This window comes from Fistularia commersonii, chromosome 35 (assembly GCF_037954325.1).
Source record: "Fistularia commersonii isolate RoL2024-O1a breed Wild chromosome 35, RoL_Fcom_v1.0, whole genome shotgun sequence".
NCBI classification, from domain to species: domain Eukaryota; kingdom Metazoa; phylum Chordata; class Actinopteri; order Syngnathiformes; family Fistulariidae; genus Fistularia; species Fistularia commersonii.
Genome location: NC_141318.1, coordinates 1,522,101 through 1,538,285, shown reverse-complemented (window position 1 = coordinate 1,538,285; position 16,185 = coordinate 1,522,101). Strand labels below are relative to the sequence as shown.

The following is a 16,185-nucleotide window of genomic DNA, read 5'->3' as shown; positions in this document are numbered from 1 at the left end:
TGTTTACAAGGCTAAGGTTCCAGTAGTTTTGGTTTGCTTGTTTTTTTTTTAGTTTTGTTTTTTTCTCCTTTGCTTTATTCCTCCTTGAAGAGCTGAAATGTATTTGTTCGACTAAAGAATAATCCAAATAAGGGTAAAAGGCCCTTCTCTTGGCGTCCATCAGGGACGCTACCCGGTACCCCGTACTTTTTGTTTTTTCTCTCTTGAGTTTCCAAGCGACTTGAGACGATTCTAAAACGCGACGTCGATGAACTGCTGCTCACCGATTGGCTGGAAAATGGCGCTTGTTAGCATAGTACCCGGGTTTCGCCTTCCCTGCCTCTTCTCTCGCTTTGGGAATGGACACTGAATAGTTGTATGACTTTATAAGCGTAAATGTGGCCCCGTCACCGGTCCGAGGTGAACGATGGCTCCGTCCTCGACCCTGATCCCGATAAGAATGAATGTTTATAGCAGACAAACATTCTGTAAATAGCGCTTGTGCTATAAGGAGTTAGCCCGCGGCTCGGGCTCTTGTATGATTGCGGTTCACGAGTGAACCCCGGGGGCTTCGGGTCCATCGTCCAGACGCTTCGCCACACAAATTCACAAACGCTCCGGCGTCTCCCATGAATATCTCACTGTTCTATTTCGGTTTAAGAGATCCGCTGTGATAACAGCTGGGAATAAACTTCTTTTTGTTTTGCAGGGGGGGGGCCTGCAGATGTCAGACAGTTGGCTTCTGTCCCGGCCTGGAGCGAGAAGCACCCGTCCAACCCCGATCAGACCTCAAATTCATGATGATCCCACAGGAGGTAAGACCCAACGCCCCCCCCGACCGGCTAGCTTACTGAAGACGTCGGACCACAGGATACCCATGTGACCCGTTTTCTCTGTTCCACATGCTTTCCGCCCATCCTGTTTCTTTACGATCTCTCCGAAACCAATTCTGAAGTCGTCATTGTTTACATCCAGGAGGCTGGAGAAGAGAAGGTGTAAACAAACATCTCCCGGCAGCCCGAATGGACGACGACAAACAGCCGACGCTGCGACTCTTCTTCTTCTTCAGGCGGATGTCGGTGCGTGGCGTTCAGGGCACCCGTGCCGGATCTGATAGCTTGTGTAAATATTGGCTGTGTGTGTGTGTGTGTGTGTGTGTAGGTGTGTGTGTGTGTGTGTGGGTCGGGTCATTTGACGTTTTGGCATCTTCTTCTGCACTGTCTGAAAGAGCGGAATTTGAAAAATTGACCAGTGCGTGGAAACCCTGTGCCATCCTTAGTGCCTCCCAGCTCACACACACACACACACACACACACACACACACTCGTCTACTTACTCTATAACCTGTCGATCACCTGTCCATCAATCACAAGTTGATCAATCACCTCTTACCACATGAGCCGCCGCCGCACCATTTTGATCGGCAAATCCACCAGCGTGCTCCTGGCTCACCGTCCAACAGACCCATCTGAGCATGCTCACACACACACACACACACACACACACACCCTTCCCCCCCAAACTATCCAGGATGTTCTGAGGTGTGTTTAGTCAGTCAGATGTAAACTATGAACATCCAAGAATCAATTGAGATTGATATAATCTGTATATCCATATCTGCAGATCAATATCTGGATATCTAAGTCTATATATTTACTGTTCCTATAAGCACAAACTATGCCTGCGTGTCTTTATCCATTTACTTACACATGTATATCCACATCAATATTATCTGTAAGAACATCTGTATATTTATATATCAATAGATCTGTATTTATAGACGTCTTAATAGAAACAACTCATCTTTAATTATTTTTAATTTCATTTTATTTAATTTCTATTCTGGCTCAGTGGGTCGCCACGGAGATGGTATGTATATCTATCTATATCCACTGTTATTTAATAATGAAAGGGGCCATCAATAAAACAAAATAAAATTAAAATAAATTCTAAAATGAAATATTAAGGGACGACCTGGAAATTGTGAAAAAAAAAATATCAGGGCAGAAATTACAGTTAAAAGTAAATCACTGCAGCAAAGAAAATCATCCAGGAAATAGAAATCAAAATAAATAGATTTATCGACAACATCGATTATCACGATCCGATCAATAATTGATGCATATCAATATAGTGACCGTGAACATTACCAAATAAAACAACAACCAACCAGAACTCATAGTGCTGACTTTTTATCCTCGCATCTCGCGAAGGACAGAATCACTTCGACATCAACACACACACACACACACACACACACACACACACACACACACACACACACACACACACACACACACACACACGGGGAGCAGAAGTTTTGCGCTGTTTGCTGTGCAGAGGCTTAAGAGGAGACGCGCCGACGAACCGCGCGGGTTAATCCCGTCGTGCACGATCGTGTCACTCGTCTTTCTTAACACACAAACACACACACGCACGCACAGACACCCCCCCCCCCCCCCCACACACACACACATACACGCGCAGATGGCATTAGGATTATGTCTGCGCCGAGCAAATGCAACCTTTGTCTGCTGCTTCGGAGCAACAATAACAAAAGACCGGCGATGTGCGTGTGTGCTTGTGTGTGCGCGTACATGCACGCACGCACGGTCACACAGGAGGGCTGCAGCGCAGTCCTGCACTGGGTGCCGGGTGGTGGTGGTGGTGGTGGTGAGGTTCTGTCATGTTCTCACCATAAATGCCTCCCTGCCTGCAGGACCTGGGCAGGAAGGGCTGAAGAAGAAGAAGAAGAAGAAGGAGAAGAAGAAGAAGAAGAAGAAGGAAGAAGGAGAAAGAGAGGAAGGAGAGGAGCACCTCCGACATCCTGTTCTGCAAATGTAGGTTCGATGCTGCAACCGCCGGCCGGGGAAGCCCTACGTGCACTCGCATTCTTCACCCCCCCACCCCCACCCCTCTCCCTTCCGGTGCACGGAATCAAACCAAGACCGGAGGGGGGGGGGGGGAGAAAAACAAGAAGAAAAGTATATTAAAAAAAATAAGAAAGTCCCCGGATGAGGAATGGGTTGTCGGGACAGTTGGGTTAAAAGCGCGTCCACGCCGTGCTTAATTGCGTTCTTGCGGGGGAAGGACCGCGGTTTCCGGCGCCGAATGGACCGACGTGCACCGGTGATTCGAACCGGCTCCGGTTCGGTGGGTCGGGGACGATTCAGGGCTCCGCCGGGGCGACGGTCAACTTTAAATAACGTAAGTTTCCAACGGAGTTCTGCGCCGCCGTCCGGCAGCATCAGCGGATGAATTCATGAACATCCGCCACCCTCCCCTGCAACCCCGCGAAATGTGCGCGGAAAGGAGGGAGGGGGTCCTCCGGTGCATCCTCCGGTGAAGCACCGGAGGGGTGGAGGTGGACCTGTCAAAGCGCCGGCTCCATCCCTACCTTCCCGAGCTTTCAGCAGCACCGTGTTGGCCACGATGTTCTCCAGCTCCATGTTGGCTCTCCTGTCTCGGCTTCCAGGCTGCAGACCGACCTCCTGCTCCCCTTCGGCGGCTTCACCCTCACTGCCGTCCGCCGCCGCCTCCTCCCACCGACCCGGTAGATTCAACCCCCAATTTTTTTTTTTTTTTTTTTGCTTTCGCACGGTTGACAGTCCGCGCCCCTCCTCTTCTCTATCTCCTCCTCCTCCTCCTCTTCTTCCTGGCCTGGCAGAGAGACAAACGCAGAAGGAGGTCTTACTCTGTGGGAAAAAGATGAACCGGAAGACAGAGGTGTCACTCTGCGCTCGTCCCGCAACCCCTTTTTTAGATTAGGATAGATTCAGAATCAGAATAAGAATAAGAATAAGAACAACTTTATTAATCCCGAAGGAAATTGCAGTGCCAGAGTTACAGAAAATATAACAGTAATGAATAATAAAAGAAAGGCAGAATTAGAAATAAAAATAAACTATAAACTATAAAGTGTCTCAGAATCAAAATACTCTTATTGATTCCCTCACAGGGGAATTGCTTTTCGTTGAAAGAAGCTCCTGCTGCAGAGTCAAGTGAGGAAGAATCAAAGTAGAATTCTTTAAAAAGGCAGAATAAAAGAGCGAATAATTAACATAAAATAAAAAGAACAGTAAGAATTAAACGAAAAATAAAATTAAAGGTATGTAAAAATATACGTAACGTCTTTAAATGTGCATGTATTCGATTACATGTTGTAATTGTGTGCAAAAGTAGGGGTTGATGTACAGTATAAAATTCATTATACATGTGCAAGTACACGGCGGCGCAATGCGCTTTTAGCATCTAACCAGAGATACATAAATGCCGCAAGTGTGTAGATCTATCAAATAAATTAACAGAATGAACATGGAATAATGTTGACTTTCAAGATTAGAAATTTTTATCGAGCTATATGTTGTAAGAATGTGGTGTTTCAGACAATGTAATGAAATTATTACTATTTTGGACTCCCTTCACATCAGATGAATAGCAAGTAAACATAGACATATATAACCAGTAAACCATTTGATTGTTTACCATTTCTTAATCTTTCAGAGTATAAAGTATTATTTGGGGAAAAAAATCTTTCATGCTCATGCTCGTGTAATAACTAATTTTATTACTAGGCTAAAACCCATTACATTTGACCTCGAAAAGGGTCAAAGTCGAGACCTTTTGATATAATCAACAAATAATGTCCCATCATCTAAAACAATCGCGCTGTTTGGAAACAATGGAAACTTTTTAAGTTTAATATATAAAATTCACACTCGAGGGAGAAGGTGATTGGATTAGTTTGATTTCTCACGGTTCATTCCCGAATTATAAATAATAATAATTAAGATGATCGATATCGATATCAAAAAAAAAAAGACGGGACTTGAAAATCTCGCGGGATCATCGCCGCAAGTGACGTCATTTCCTGCACCTCTCCGGCGGAAGTCCCCGGAGACTTTTAACACTCGCGGGTCCGCGAACGCACCGTGGGTTTTAAAAGCGCATTAAAAAGAGAGGAGGAGGGGGTTTGTCGGTTTGTTGCGCGGGATGACGACAGCTCCCGATGGACTTATCGATCGGCCCAGAGGCCGATTACATCCTATCGATGATTGGTGGGGCAAACAAGTGACGTCACTTGCGATGCGGCTCATTGTAATGAGCGTTGGTTTACTGCGCCCTCTAGCGGCCGTGATTGGAATTGCACAAAACGGGAAAAGAATAATAAACCGAGGCGAAGTTTGCACAAAGAGAGGAATAATTACTTTTTTGTCATTTTTGTGCATTATTTGTGACGTTGAGCCAGTGTTCAGTGTGCTGGAGCCTGTTGGGTGAGAAGTGGGCTCACCCTGGATCGATCACACGCCCAGATAATGAGAAATATAACCTTTTACCTTGTCCTTCACCAAATAAATAGAGACATACAACTATTTAGCCTCTTATCACAGGACATGTAGAGGCAAAAGTGTTCACTCTCTCATGTCCTAACTCTGTGGTCTGCTTTATATTTATTTATCGTTGTTTGTTTTTTAATCTTTGTTGGTGTCACTCCATTTGCATCATATTTATTTTTTTTGTCACTGTTATTGTCACTCTTTCTCTGCTCTTATCCTTGTTATTGTTTTGGTTGTCTATTCTCAACCCTGCTGTCATTATTTTGTTGTTTTCCATTCTGTTGTCAATTCTTATCTTTGTTGTTGCTCACCCTGCTGTCTATTTATGGATGTCTTTTGCTATCATTTTGTTGTCTCTTTTATTTATATTTATACTCACATTTATTGATACTGTTATTGTTGTGCTGCTGTGACAGAATTTCCCTTACGGGGATTAGTAAAGTATATCTTCTCTTATTCACAGATTGTGTAGACATACAACCATTCACCTTCTCGTTCATATGTCATATGGAGACTTTGGGATAAAGGTAATAGCTGCAGGGTTTTTTTGCAATTTGCCTGCAAAATCCAGTTGAACAGGAAAACGTTATAATTGTGTCACAGCTTTTCTGAACAGGCTGAAAACATTGTGTGTCATTTCTTTGTTTGCATGACATACTTTGTGGTACTCTCCATCCTTAAAGTAAATACTTTGCAAACCCCTAATATTTGCAAAACAACTTTCTTACTCGCATTGTCCAACACTGTCTTCTCTTGTCTTTAGTTTATTTGGCAAGTTTTCTGAATCTTATCTATATATTATCATGTGTTGTAGATGTTTCTAGTTCGTTTCTTTCCATTTTATGATCTAAATACAGCTAGATTTGAGCCTAATTTCTTCTTGTCGTTCAACAAAAAACAATAAAGATTTAAAGGAAGGGAAAAAATGGCAGAGGGGCGTGGCTTTAGATCACGTGACCGGAACTAAACTCCTTTCCTTCCCAGACACTACACGTTGTTTGTCCTCGCACAATCGCAGACACACGTCTGCTCGGCGTCCAAACAAGCCGGAAAACATGCCGAAAGCCAAGCAATCCGCGAAGAGAAAGAAGTTCGACTACAATAGGAACCGGAAGAATCTCAAGAAGAAGTTCATCAGGAAGTCCCGACCCAGGATAGAGAAGTGAGCCCGCGGCGCGCTAGCATAGCGAGCTAACGCTAGCATGTAGCTAGCCTCTTGAAAACACCTAACTGGGGGATTTTGTGATTTAACAGATGAAATAAGACTAACACTCTTTAATATGTTGTGGGGGATAATAAAAGTGGAAGTATCGCTTCAACTGTATTCGTCGGGTAACAGAAAATTGTCGTAGTTCAGTACCCAGCATGTTTACATTTATGAAAATATATACGTGTGTTGAAGAATGAACCCTTATTTCTTCAAAAGTGTTAAAAAATGAATCATATAGAGCGCTTCAGGTAACTATTGGTAGTAGTAGTAGCCATACTTCATCTATTTTGTGGACAAGATGTGGGAAATGTAAACAACATGAAGCAGTTCATTTTATCTCAATGCTTTCTTCTAGCCCTGAGCTAGCTTCTGTGTTTTGTCTGTCTTACCTGATGTTTACAAAATGCAATGTCCTTAATATGCAGGAAAATAGAGGACACGATTGTTTAAAGTTGTCGGGGTAAATAGTGTTTCAGGGTGCATCACTGAAAACACTAAAACACTTTAAACACTGAATGATAAATCTGTTGTGCTTTGAGTTCTGAGCACCTTTGTCCCCCTGAAACCCGTTGCGTTTCTTCCCACTCTCAGTCAGCATATTCGCAATGGGTGGGACAACTGGAAGTCCACGGCGAGGAACTTGGGGAACATGGGCCTGTCCTTCGACCCCAACCACAGCATCCCCTTTGCCAAGCAGAGAGTGAGTGACACACACACACTTATATTTCTATCGTTCTGCTGATACGCATTCATTTGTAGTCCTTACTAAAGACGACGACACTTTGTTTTACTCGCTGTGGATGGCAGTGGCTGTCGCTGTCAAGTCTTTGTGTATTTAGACGATAATTCCAGGACCCTCCGCAATGATGTAAATTGGAAATATGAATCGAAAGTCTCTTATTTGTATTTCACCGCCTCACATCCCTGAACTCTCTCTCGAGTAGAGACTGGACGCAGTTTGGAATCAACCGGCGGATTTTTGTACGCAGCCAAAACCTCGATTATTTACTGACTTATTTCCCCGCAGTCTGTTTTATTTCACCATTCTATCATGGCTTTTATAGTTTAAAAAACATCATTTTACCTCTCATATAAAGTTTTTTAAACTATATTTCTGCTGCTCCAGTCCTGTTTCTGCCAGCAGGGGCCAGCAGAGTGTCATCTGTGAGGGATCAGATGATTGTTTTTCCCTCAAGAGGTGAATGAGTGTGTCCAGATTTGTCTAAAAGCGAGAAATTAACACCCCTGGCATTAATAAGAAGGTGTCGGGGGTTCGGTGTCCCTCCCAAGGACACTTCGGCACACAGACGGGGATGGGAAGCAAACCGGCGACCTTCCACTTTACCCACCAAGCCGCATCTTCCCGTTAAATTTCCCACAAGCCAATTCTGTTTTTCGAGCCCAGAATTCCGAGCTACCTCATCGATCGGTTCCGTCTATTTGGACCCGGCGGCGTTATTACAGCTCGCAGGGCGACGGAGAACAGAGGTGAACTAGAAGTAATTGAATTGGGAATAAATGAAGTGGAGAGCCAGAAGGGCAGGAAGGGATTATTTCTTCATAACAAATGAATGAAGGGTGAGGTTTGAAGACACGGCGCTGCCTACTGGCGCGACGATCGCAATGTGGATGGAGCGGGTGCGGAGACAGCGGCAGAGTTTCATTTCCTCTCGCCCGCACAGTGAATATTAATCTTTAAAATCCCCCCCAAAAAAAAATCAATACCGTGGGCGGAAATTGCCGGCGGCTGATGAAGGTCCTCTGGATCTCAGGGTTCTGTGAGGAGAAAGCGAACAGAAGCTGAATATTTCACTTCTGTTCCGGCTCTCTTTTCAATGTCGGCGGCCGTTATTGTTGTAATTAATAATGTTTCCCCGTTCTGGGCGGAGACGCCACTCCGACTGACCGCTTCTCCTTCCTCCTCAGCTCACCGGGGTTGAGCCCAAGCCCAAGCCCAAAGCCCAAGCCCACATCGTGACCAAACCCTACATCCTCAAACGTAAGTCAACACTCCCTCCTCCAAGGTTTTGGAGGAGACTTATCGGTTTTGGCGACCGCAGCCGCCGTCTCTGACGTCTTTTGTGCCACCGGAGCGAAAAGGACCCGACAAAATGGGCAGTGTTTCTCCCGAGTCTGAAGCACAATCAGATCTTTCAGTCAGACGGCTGGAGTTTCCAGAGGAGCAGCGGCAACAGTTGCCCCCGCGTTTGTGTGTGTGTGTGTGTGTGTGTGTGTCCGCGGGGCGGGGGTGTCCCAATCCCATTTTTGGCCGCCGTGGAAGCAGAACTTATCTCAAAACCCAAATTTGTATTTTTTTTTTTTTTTTTTGTCTCCTTTGGGCTTCATTCATCATCTGACAGGAGCTGGTGTCTGCAGACAACACTGTGATGGGCAGTGAGAGCAGGTGGAGGAACATCTAGAGCGGTTCTGAACCCCACTAGTTTTATATGTGCATGTACCCAACACTGCTTTACTGGTGTAATAAGATAGCTTTTTTTTTTTTTTTTTTTCCAAAATCTAGACGGGCCCATGTTTTACTGTGTTCAAATAACAAAACATGATTTTCACACTAAAACAAAAATGTACTTTCAGTAGAGCGGTGAGGGAGTGTGTATTGTTTGTGCTTACCCGTGTTTGGAATTGACCCATAGTCATGCAATTATAAACAGTAAAGGGGAAAAAAGGTAAAATAGCACGGTACAAACAGCCGACATGTATGCAGATACTGTATGATAGAAACGTAACCCTGTTGTTAAGTGAGGACCACCTGTGCATCATCATCATCTTCTTTCGGTTTTTCCCTTCAGGTGTCGCCACAGCGAGTCAACTTTCTCCATCTAACCCTATTCTCTGGATCCTCCTCTCTCACACCAACTACCTTCATATTCTTTCTCACTACGTCCATAAATCTTCTCTTTGGTCTTCATCTAGACCGCCAATTCCAGCATCCGTCCACTCTCCCTCCTCTGTCCATGACCCAACCATCTCAGTCTGGCTTCTCTGACCTTCTCTCCAAAACATCTAACATGTGCTGTTCCTCTGATAGACTCCTTCCTGATCCTCTCCATCCTGGTCACTCCCAAAGAGAACCTCAACATCTTCATCTCTGCAACCTCTAGTTCTGCCTGCTGTCTTTTGGTCATTGGAACAGTTTCTAGTCCAAACATCATCTCTGGTCTCACCACTGTCTTGTCCACCTTTCCTTTTATTCTGGCTGAAAGTCTTCTATCTCTTGGTACCCCTGACACTTTTCTCCACCCATTCCAACCTGCTTGGCCCGTCTCTTCACCTCTTTTCCACACTCTCCTACGCTCTGGACTGTTTGAGGACCACCTGTACATGGGAATCCATATTGTAGATATTCACCTGAACGCTTTCTTATGTGGCCGGACACAATTCATGTTACTTTAATGGTCCCCATAGGGGAAGCTCCTTTGTGACAACAGCATAACGGTTCTAATGTCCAAAAAAAAAAAAAAAAGTAAAATGAATATGAGGATAAATAGAAAGACAGAAGATAGATTGACATCCACGTATGAATTGACAGCAGATAAATAGGCAGCAGACAATAATGGAACAGCATCAAGGAACGGTGAGGGTGGAAAACACACAACCAGAACTAAACGAAAGTATAAATAGAGAAACAAAAATAAATAGCGATGGAAAAAAAAATAAACAAACAAAAATAGGCAGGAAGTGTGCGGGCTGGGACAGATGAGGATAAGAAAGCTCGTGTTAGATGTTCTGGAGATAAAGTGAGACTGAGCTGGTTTGGACGTGGACAGAGAAGAGGTTTATGGATGGAGGACGAGGATCAGATGGATTTAGATGGTTGGGCTGAAGGGAGCGACCCGAAGCAGAAGAACGCCTGACAAACTTCTGAAAAAAGGGACTCCCAGAGGTCAAAGGTCACTCCTGAGCGTCATCACAATTTCAGAGACGTAAAATTAACAACAGGACAGGAAATTTTGTCCCGAAAAAAACTTTGAAATGAACTTCTGTCAGCATCGACCTCAGAAATTCCCAGGAAATGAACCTTGAAGACTTTTTCCCCGGTCATGAGAGAACTTTCCAAGGCCCTTCAGGCCTCCTGCCGCTCTTTCAGTTAGGAATTTAAAAACCAGCTACACCAAACTGACCTTCAATAACCCACTTATCATTATTATATTATTATGATTTATCATCTCGTTCCTCCTGTTGCCCTCAAAGTGGAAGCAATAATAATTTTAATAATAACAATAGAAAGATCCTAATGCTGTGTGTGTGTGTGTGTGTGTGTGTCCAGAGTTGGAGGAGGAAGCCAGCCTGCCAGAGAAGGACACCAAGACTCTGTCCACGGACCTGATCGAGTACGTCCAGCACATGATCAGGAACCACCAGGAGAACTACAAGGTGGGACCTGCCCCTCCGTTAGAATCAAGGTGTTTTCGCCCGCGGCGCTTTTCCTGCGGGACTACAAAGATGGCGGCACGTGTCCAGCGCTGTGACATCACGGTCATGTGACGTGGGGGAAGCAGAGCCGCCGAGCAAGACGCCTCCTGGGCCGGAGGAGGTCATTCAGTGTGTGTGTGTGTGTGTGTGTGTGTGTGTGTGTGTGTGTGTGTGTGTGTGTGTGTGTGTGTTCTTCCTTCACTAACGAAAGATAAAACACTTTCCACCGATATCTTCTCCAGTGAAAGGTGCCATCAAAAAGGTTTCAAATGTCAACAATTTGTCGCCGGCGGGTGATAGCAGGATTGCTTGTGTGTGTGTGTGTGTGTGTGAAGGCAGACAGACCATTTCGGAATTTTGTGTGTGTGTGTGTGTCCTTCAACTCAAACATGCATGTGAAGCATCAGACTTTTCTAACCACTAAGACTGAGTCTGTTTATGATTTTTGACCTTTTTTTTAATTGCCACCTCGTGTGTGTGTGTGTCTCTGTCTGTCTGTGTGTGTGTGCGCGCATGCGTGCATGTGTGTGTGTGTCCTTTCTCCAACGTAAACATGCATGCGAAGCATCACTTTTCTAACCGCAAAGACTGAGTCTGTTTATGACTCTTTACTTTTTTTTCAATTGCCACCTTGTGTGTGTGTGTGTGTGTGTGTGTGTGTGTCTGTCTGTCTGTCTGTTTGTGTGTGTGTGTGTGTGTGTCCTTTCTCCAACTTAAACATGCACGCAAAGATGCAAAGCATCTGACTTTTCTAACCGATAAAGCTGAGTCCATTTATGTTTTATGACTTTTCCCTTTTTTTTTTAAATTGCCACCTTCCTGTGTGTGTTTGCGTCCGTCCGTGTGTGTGTGTGTGTGTGTGTGTGTGTGTCCTGCAGCCATCTGTCATAGCAGCAGATGGCATCTGCGTTGCATGCCCACCATGTGTTCTGGTTGGCTCAGGCTTCTCTCTGGTTGCAAAGCAGGAAGTATTCAGATCCCAAAGCGATGTTCTCCAGGCTTTGGGCTGTGGATCCACCAGGCTGACCCTCCTCCGTCCTCCCTCCTCCTCAGGCCATGGCCAGAGACGAGAAGAACTACTACCAGGACACGCCCAAGCAGATCAAGAGGAAGATCGACCAGTACAAGCGCTGCCACCCGCAGCTCTACCAGGCCTTCGTCGCCTCGCTCGCCGCCCCGGAGCCGATGGCCCAATAGGAGGAGCCGTGGACGGCGCTCCTCTCGGACAGGAAGTGAAGAGCTCGCCGGAGGTTTTGATGGACGGGCGCTTCGAGCGGCGTCTCCTTCCTGGTGGACTGTGTGTGTGTGTGTGTGTGTGTATGTAAGTGTCCGGGCTGTTGGTCACATGACACCCGAACTGCGACCAAGGAGCCCGGGAGCGTCGCTCAAATTCTTATGAGGCAATTATACGACGTCTTTTATATTTTCATTAATGTGGGAATAAAGCGCCTGCAAGTTTAATCTGCTTTAAAAAAAAAAAAAAAACATCTTCCCAACCTGGAGGTCTTTGTCTCTTCTCTCTTTCTCGTGGAAGATTCTCCACCTTCCTCGCCGTCTGATGGTCGGTTTCTAGCCGGGGTTTTGCTCAAAAGTGCAAATGTGTTTGGAGCAGCTGAGGTTCGGGTTGAGCGAAGGTCGACGCCCTCCATCGTCATCTCCCGTCTTCGTCGTCGACCAGAGGCGCAGCCGGGATACATGAGCTGTGTGATCCCCTCCAACACACACACACACACACACCAAGCACAGAGTTGATGCACCGTTCTCACGCCGGCTGATTTTTCGCCGGATTTTTTTGTGCAGGATGAACCACGGCAAAGAACGTGCATCTTCTGTCACACTTGATTGTAAAATAAGCCAAAATACTAGGAATTTAAACTACTTTTGTTCTGGATTGTTCCCCCAAAAAGGCAGGATTAGCGAAATTCCCTTTTTCTTTTTAAATATTTTTCTGATACAATCTTTCTTTTGAAAATCTACTCCAAAAATGAACCGTTGTGTCTTTTCAATCCGTCATTATCTCGTATTCAGATCAACGCCGCGTCCGGCTGAGACGTCCGCCGACCTTCAACCCCTACAAGTGGTCAAAATATAAACAATCTGTGTGTGTGTGTGTGTGTGTGTGTGTGTGTGTGTGTGTGTGTGTGTGTGTGTGTGTGTGTGTGTGTGTGTGTGTGTGTGTGTGTGTGTGTGTGTGTAAGCGAATGTCAGTTTGAGCTAAAGCTATCAAAATCCTCATCAAACAAGTGAGCCTGAAAGAAACTCAAGCAAGTGGTGCACATAAGGATTAACGTGTGTGTGTGTCTGTGTGTGTGTCTGTGTGTGTGTGTGTGTGTTGCCAAAACCACCACAGGAAGTCCGTTCCGCATACACTTCCTCCGGTTGTGATCTTTTCCAAAAAGCATGTTCAAGCCCTGTCTCTGTTACCATGGTTACAGTATCGCTCTGCTGTCTTCCAGAGAAAATCAATGTTTTTTGCAAAAAGAAAATCACGAATAAATCTTCTGACAAATTAAATAAATAGAATTAATTTACAAAAATAAAGCAAGATGGAGGGGAAATCATTTGAAAAATAAAATCAGTTATAATACTGTTGGAAAAAAATTCAAAGATGAAACCATTATATTTGGAATAGTCTTGCGTGTGTGTGTGTGTGTGTGTGTGTGTGTGTGTGTGTGTGTGTGTGTGTGTGTGTGTGTGTGTGTGTCTTCCCTGTCTGACGTTTGACGTCCGACGTCCTCTTGGGCGTTTCAGAAGCCGCCATCGCTCGCACTGACTCATCTGTCTCCCTCTGCTGTCATGGTTACCATGGCAACCAGCACACAGCAGCAGACTGCCAATCAAAAAATCCCGCGTCGGACGGTTTAGCCTACCGTGTCTGTGTGTGTGTGTGTGTGTGTGTGTGTGTGTGTGTGTGTGTGTCTTGCCTCCGGCCCACCTTTATCCGAGCTTGAATCTTCATCCGGTTTACAGAATATTAAGAAAAATAAAGTTCAAAGAACTTGAAAGGCTTGTTGCTCAATGGGGTCTCTGTCGGAGAACCACATCATCTATTTTTTCTTTTTTCAATTTCAGCCCCCAAAAAAGATCCGGGATGAAAGGACGGAGGCGGACGGAAGAGCAGCAGCCGCCCGCCGTGGAGACATGCATGGATTCACATCAGAGGCCTCCATCTGCACGCCACGCCAAGAGGGAGACGGGCCGCCGCCGCCGCCGCTGCTGCTGCTGCTGCTGCTGCCAGGACTGGAGCGCCAAGATATGGAACAGGACGAGGGAAATGGGACTGACGCTAACTGGGCAGCGTTCCATGCTAACACTGCTACGCTCACCAAACATAGCAAGTCAGGTCAACTGGGGTTAACTCTCAGGTTTACTGTCAGGGTTAGTGTCATGTCAGGTTTACTCTCAGGCTTAACCATCAGGTTACTGTCAGGTTAACTGTCAGGCTTACTCTTGTGTCAGGTTTACTCTCAGGCTTTGAGAAGTATCAGGTTAATGCTAATGCTGAATCCCAGGCTAACGGTCAAGTTTACTCTCAGGTTTATTGTCAGGTTAACTCTCATGCTAACCATCGGGTTACTGTCAGGTTAACTGTCAGGCTTACTCTTGTGCCAGGTTTACTCTCATGCTAATGGCAAGGTTTACTCTCAGGCTTAGAGTCAGGTTTATTCTCAGGCTTGCTCCTGGGGTAACTTGGGCATACGGATAGGCTTTTTTTTCACATCAGGTTTTCTTTCATGCACATCAACACACTGTCAGGTTAATCCTCAGGCTAAAACTAATGCTTAATTCCAGGCTAACGGTCAAGTTTACTCTCAGGCTTAGTGTCAGGCTAACTCTCAAGCATATTCTCATGTCTGGTTTACTTCCATGCTAACCCCCATGCTACTGTTTGATTAGCTCTCAGGCTTCGTGTCAGGTTTACTCTCATGCTAACGGCAAGGTTTACTCTCAGGCTTAGAGTCAGGTTTATTCTCAGGCTTGCTCTCAGGTTAACTTTCAGGATAACTTGGGCATACAGTTAGGCTTTTTATCATGAGATGAGATGAGAACAACTTTATTAATCCCGAAGGAAATTGTTGTGCCAGAGTTTCAAGTAAAAAATAACAGTAATAGACAATAGTGGAAAGGAGGAAGAATAAGAAATATAATGAAATATAAATTGTCTTAGCTGTTCGCAGTAACTACAAAGATTGAAGATTGAAGATTCATATCAGGTTTTCTTTCATGTACATTCACACACTGTCAGGTTAACCCTCAGGGTAACTCATATAGTATCACGTTAACGCTAATGCTGAATCCCAGGCTAACGGTCAAGTTTACTCTCGGGCTTGGTGTCAGGTTTACTCTCATGCTAACCATCGGGTAACTGTCAGGTTAATTGTTAGGCTTACTCTCGTGTCAGGTTTACTCCCATGCTAACGGCAAGGTTTACTCTCAGGCTTAAAGTCAGGTTTATTCTCATGTCCGGTTTACTTCCATGCTAACCCCCACGCTACTGTTCGATTAGCTCTCAGGCTTCGTGTCAGGTTTACTTTCATGCTAACCATGGGGTTACTGTCAGGTTAATTGTCAGGCTTACTCTCGTGTCAGGTTTACTGCCATGCTAACGGCAAGGTTTACTCTCAGGCTTAGAGTCAGGTTTATTCTCAGGCTTGCTCTCAGGATAACTTTGGCATACGGTCAGGCTTTTTTTCACATCAGGTTTTCTTTCATGCACATCCACACTGTCAGGTTAACCCTCAGGCTAACTCAGATAGTATCAGGTTAACGCTAATGCTGAATCCCAGGCTAACAGTCAAGTTTACTCTCAGGCTTAGTGTCAGGTTAACTCTCAAGCATATTCTCATGTCCGGTTTACTTCCATGCTAATCCCCAAGCTACTGTTGCTATCATCCCATACCTTCAGTGAAGTGTATGTATGTGTGTGTGTGTGTGTGTGTGTGTGTGTGTGTGTGTGTGTGTGTGTGTGCGCGCTGCACTTCAGCTTTTCTGATCCAAAAGCTCCTTCTCCCAATCTTGACGCAGACTCGCAATGAACCTCAACTAGCATGTGGGCGGCGTCAGCGATGCTAACCCGCGCTCTGTCCAGCCGACGCTCCTCACAAGGCAGATTTTAACCCCGAGGATGATTGACAGCTCTGGTCAGACCTGCTGAGAGGTCCAGAAGAGGCGGTGACGCCTCCCGTTGACCTTCCTCATCGACCTTCAAGGATGCAAATGCGGCTCCCG

The 16,185-nt window shown here is 45.4% G+C and overlaps 2 protein-coding genes across 2 annotated transcripts in view; one reads left to right on the top strand and one right to left on the bottom strand.

The window, feature by feature from the left end:
• grk6 (G protein-coupled receptor kinase 6) overlaps positions 1-3,628 on the bottom strand; it is a 30,581-nt gene extending 26,953 nt beyond the window's left edge. The window contains exon 1 of the mRNA XM_086142167.1: positions 3,377-3,628. Coding sequence (XP_085998293.1) covers positions 3,377-3,428 — 52 coding nt within the window. The 5' untranslated portion in view covers positions 3,429-3,628. The remainder of the gene's footprint in view (positions 1-3,376) is intronic.
• A 2,671-nt stretch (positions 3,629-6,299) lies between these two features.
• Positions 6,300-15,107, top strand: nop16 (NOP16 nucleolar protein homolog (yeast)). Its single transcript, XM_086142169.1, has 5 exons — positions 6,300-6,477; positions 7,117-7,225; positions 8,452-8,524; positions 10,811-10,917; positions 12,010-15,107. The coding sequence occupies exons 1-5, from the start codon at positions 6,371-6,373 to the stop codon at positions 12,151-12,153; spliced, it is 540 nt and encodes a 179-aa protein (XP_085998295.1). The 5' UTR covers positions 6,300-6,370; the 3' UTR covers positions 12,154-15,107.
• The last annotated feature ends 1,078 nt before the right edge of the window (positions 15,108-16,185 follow it).

Bases quoted from the DNA above. Each gene is read 5' to 3' on its own strand.
- nop16 (XM_086142169.1), top strand. From the start codon at position 6,371: ATGCCGAAAGCCAAGCAATCCGCGAAGAGAAAGAAGTTCGACTACAAT. The intron at 6,478-7,116 runs GTGAGCCCGCGG...TCCCACTCTCAG, and splicing joins TCCCGACCCAGGATAGAGAA to TCAGCATATTCGCAATGGGT. The intron at 10,918-12,009 runs GTGGGACCTGCC...CCTCCTCCTCAG, and splicing joins ACCACCAGGAGAACTACAAG to GCCATGGCCAGAGACGAGAA.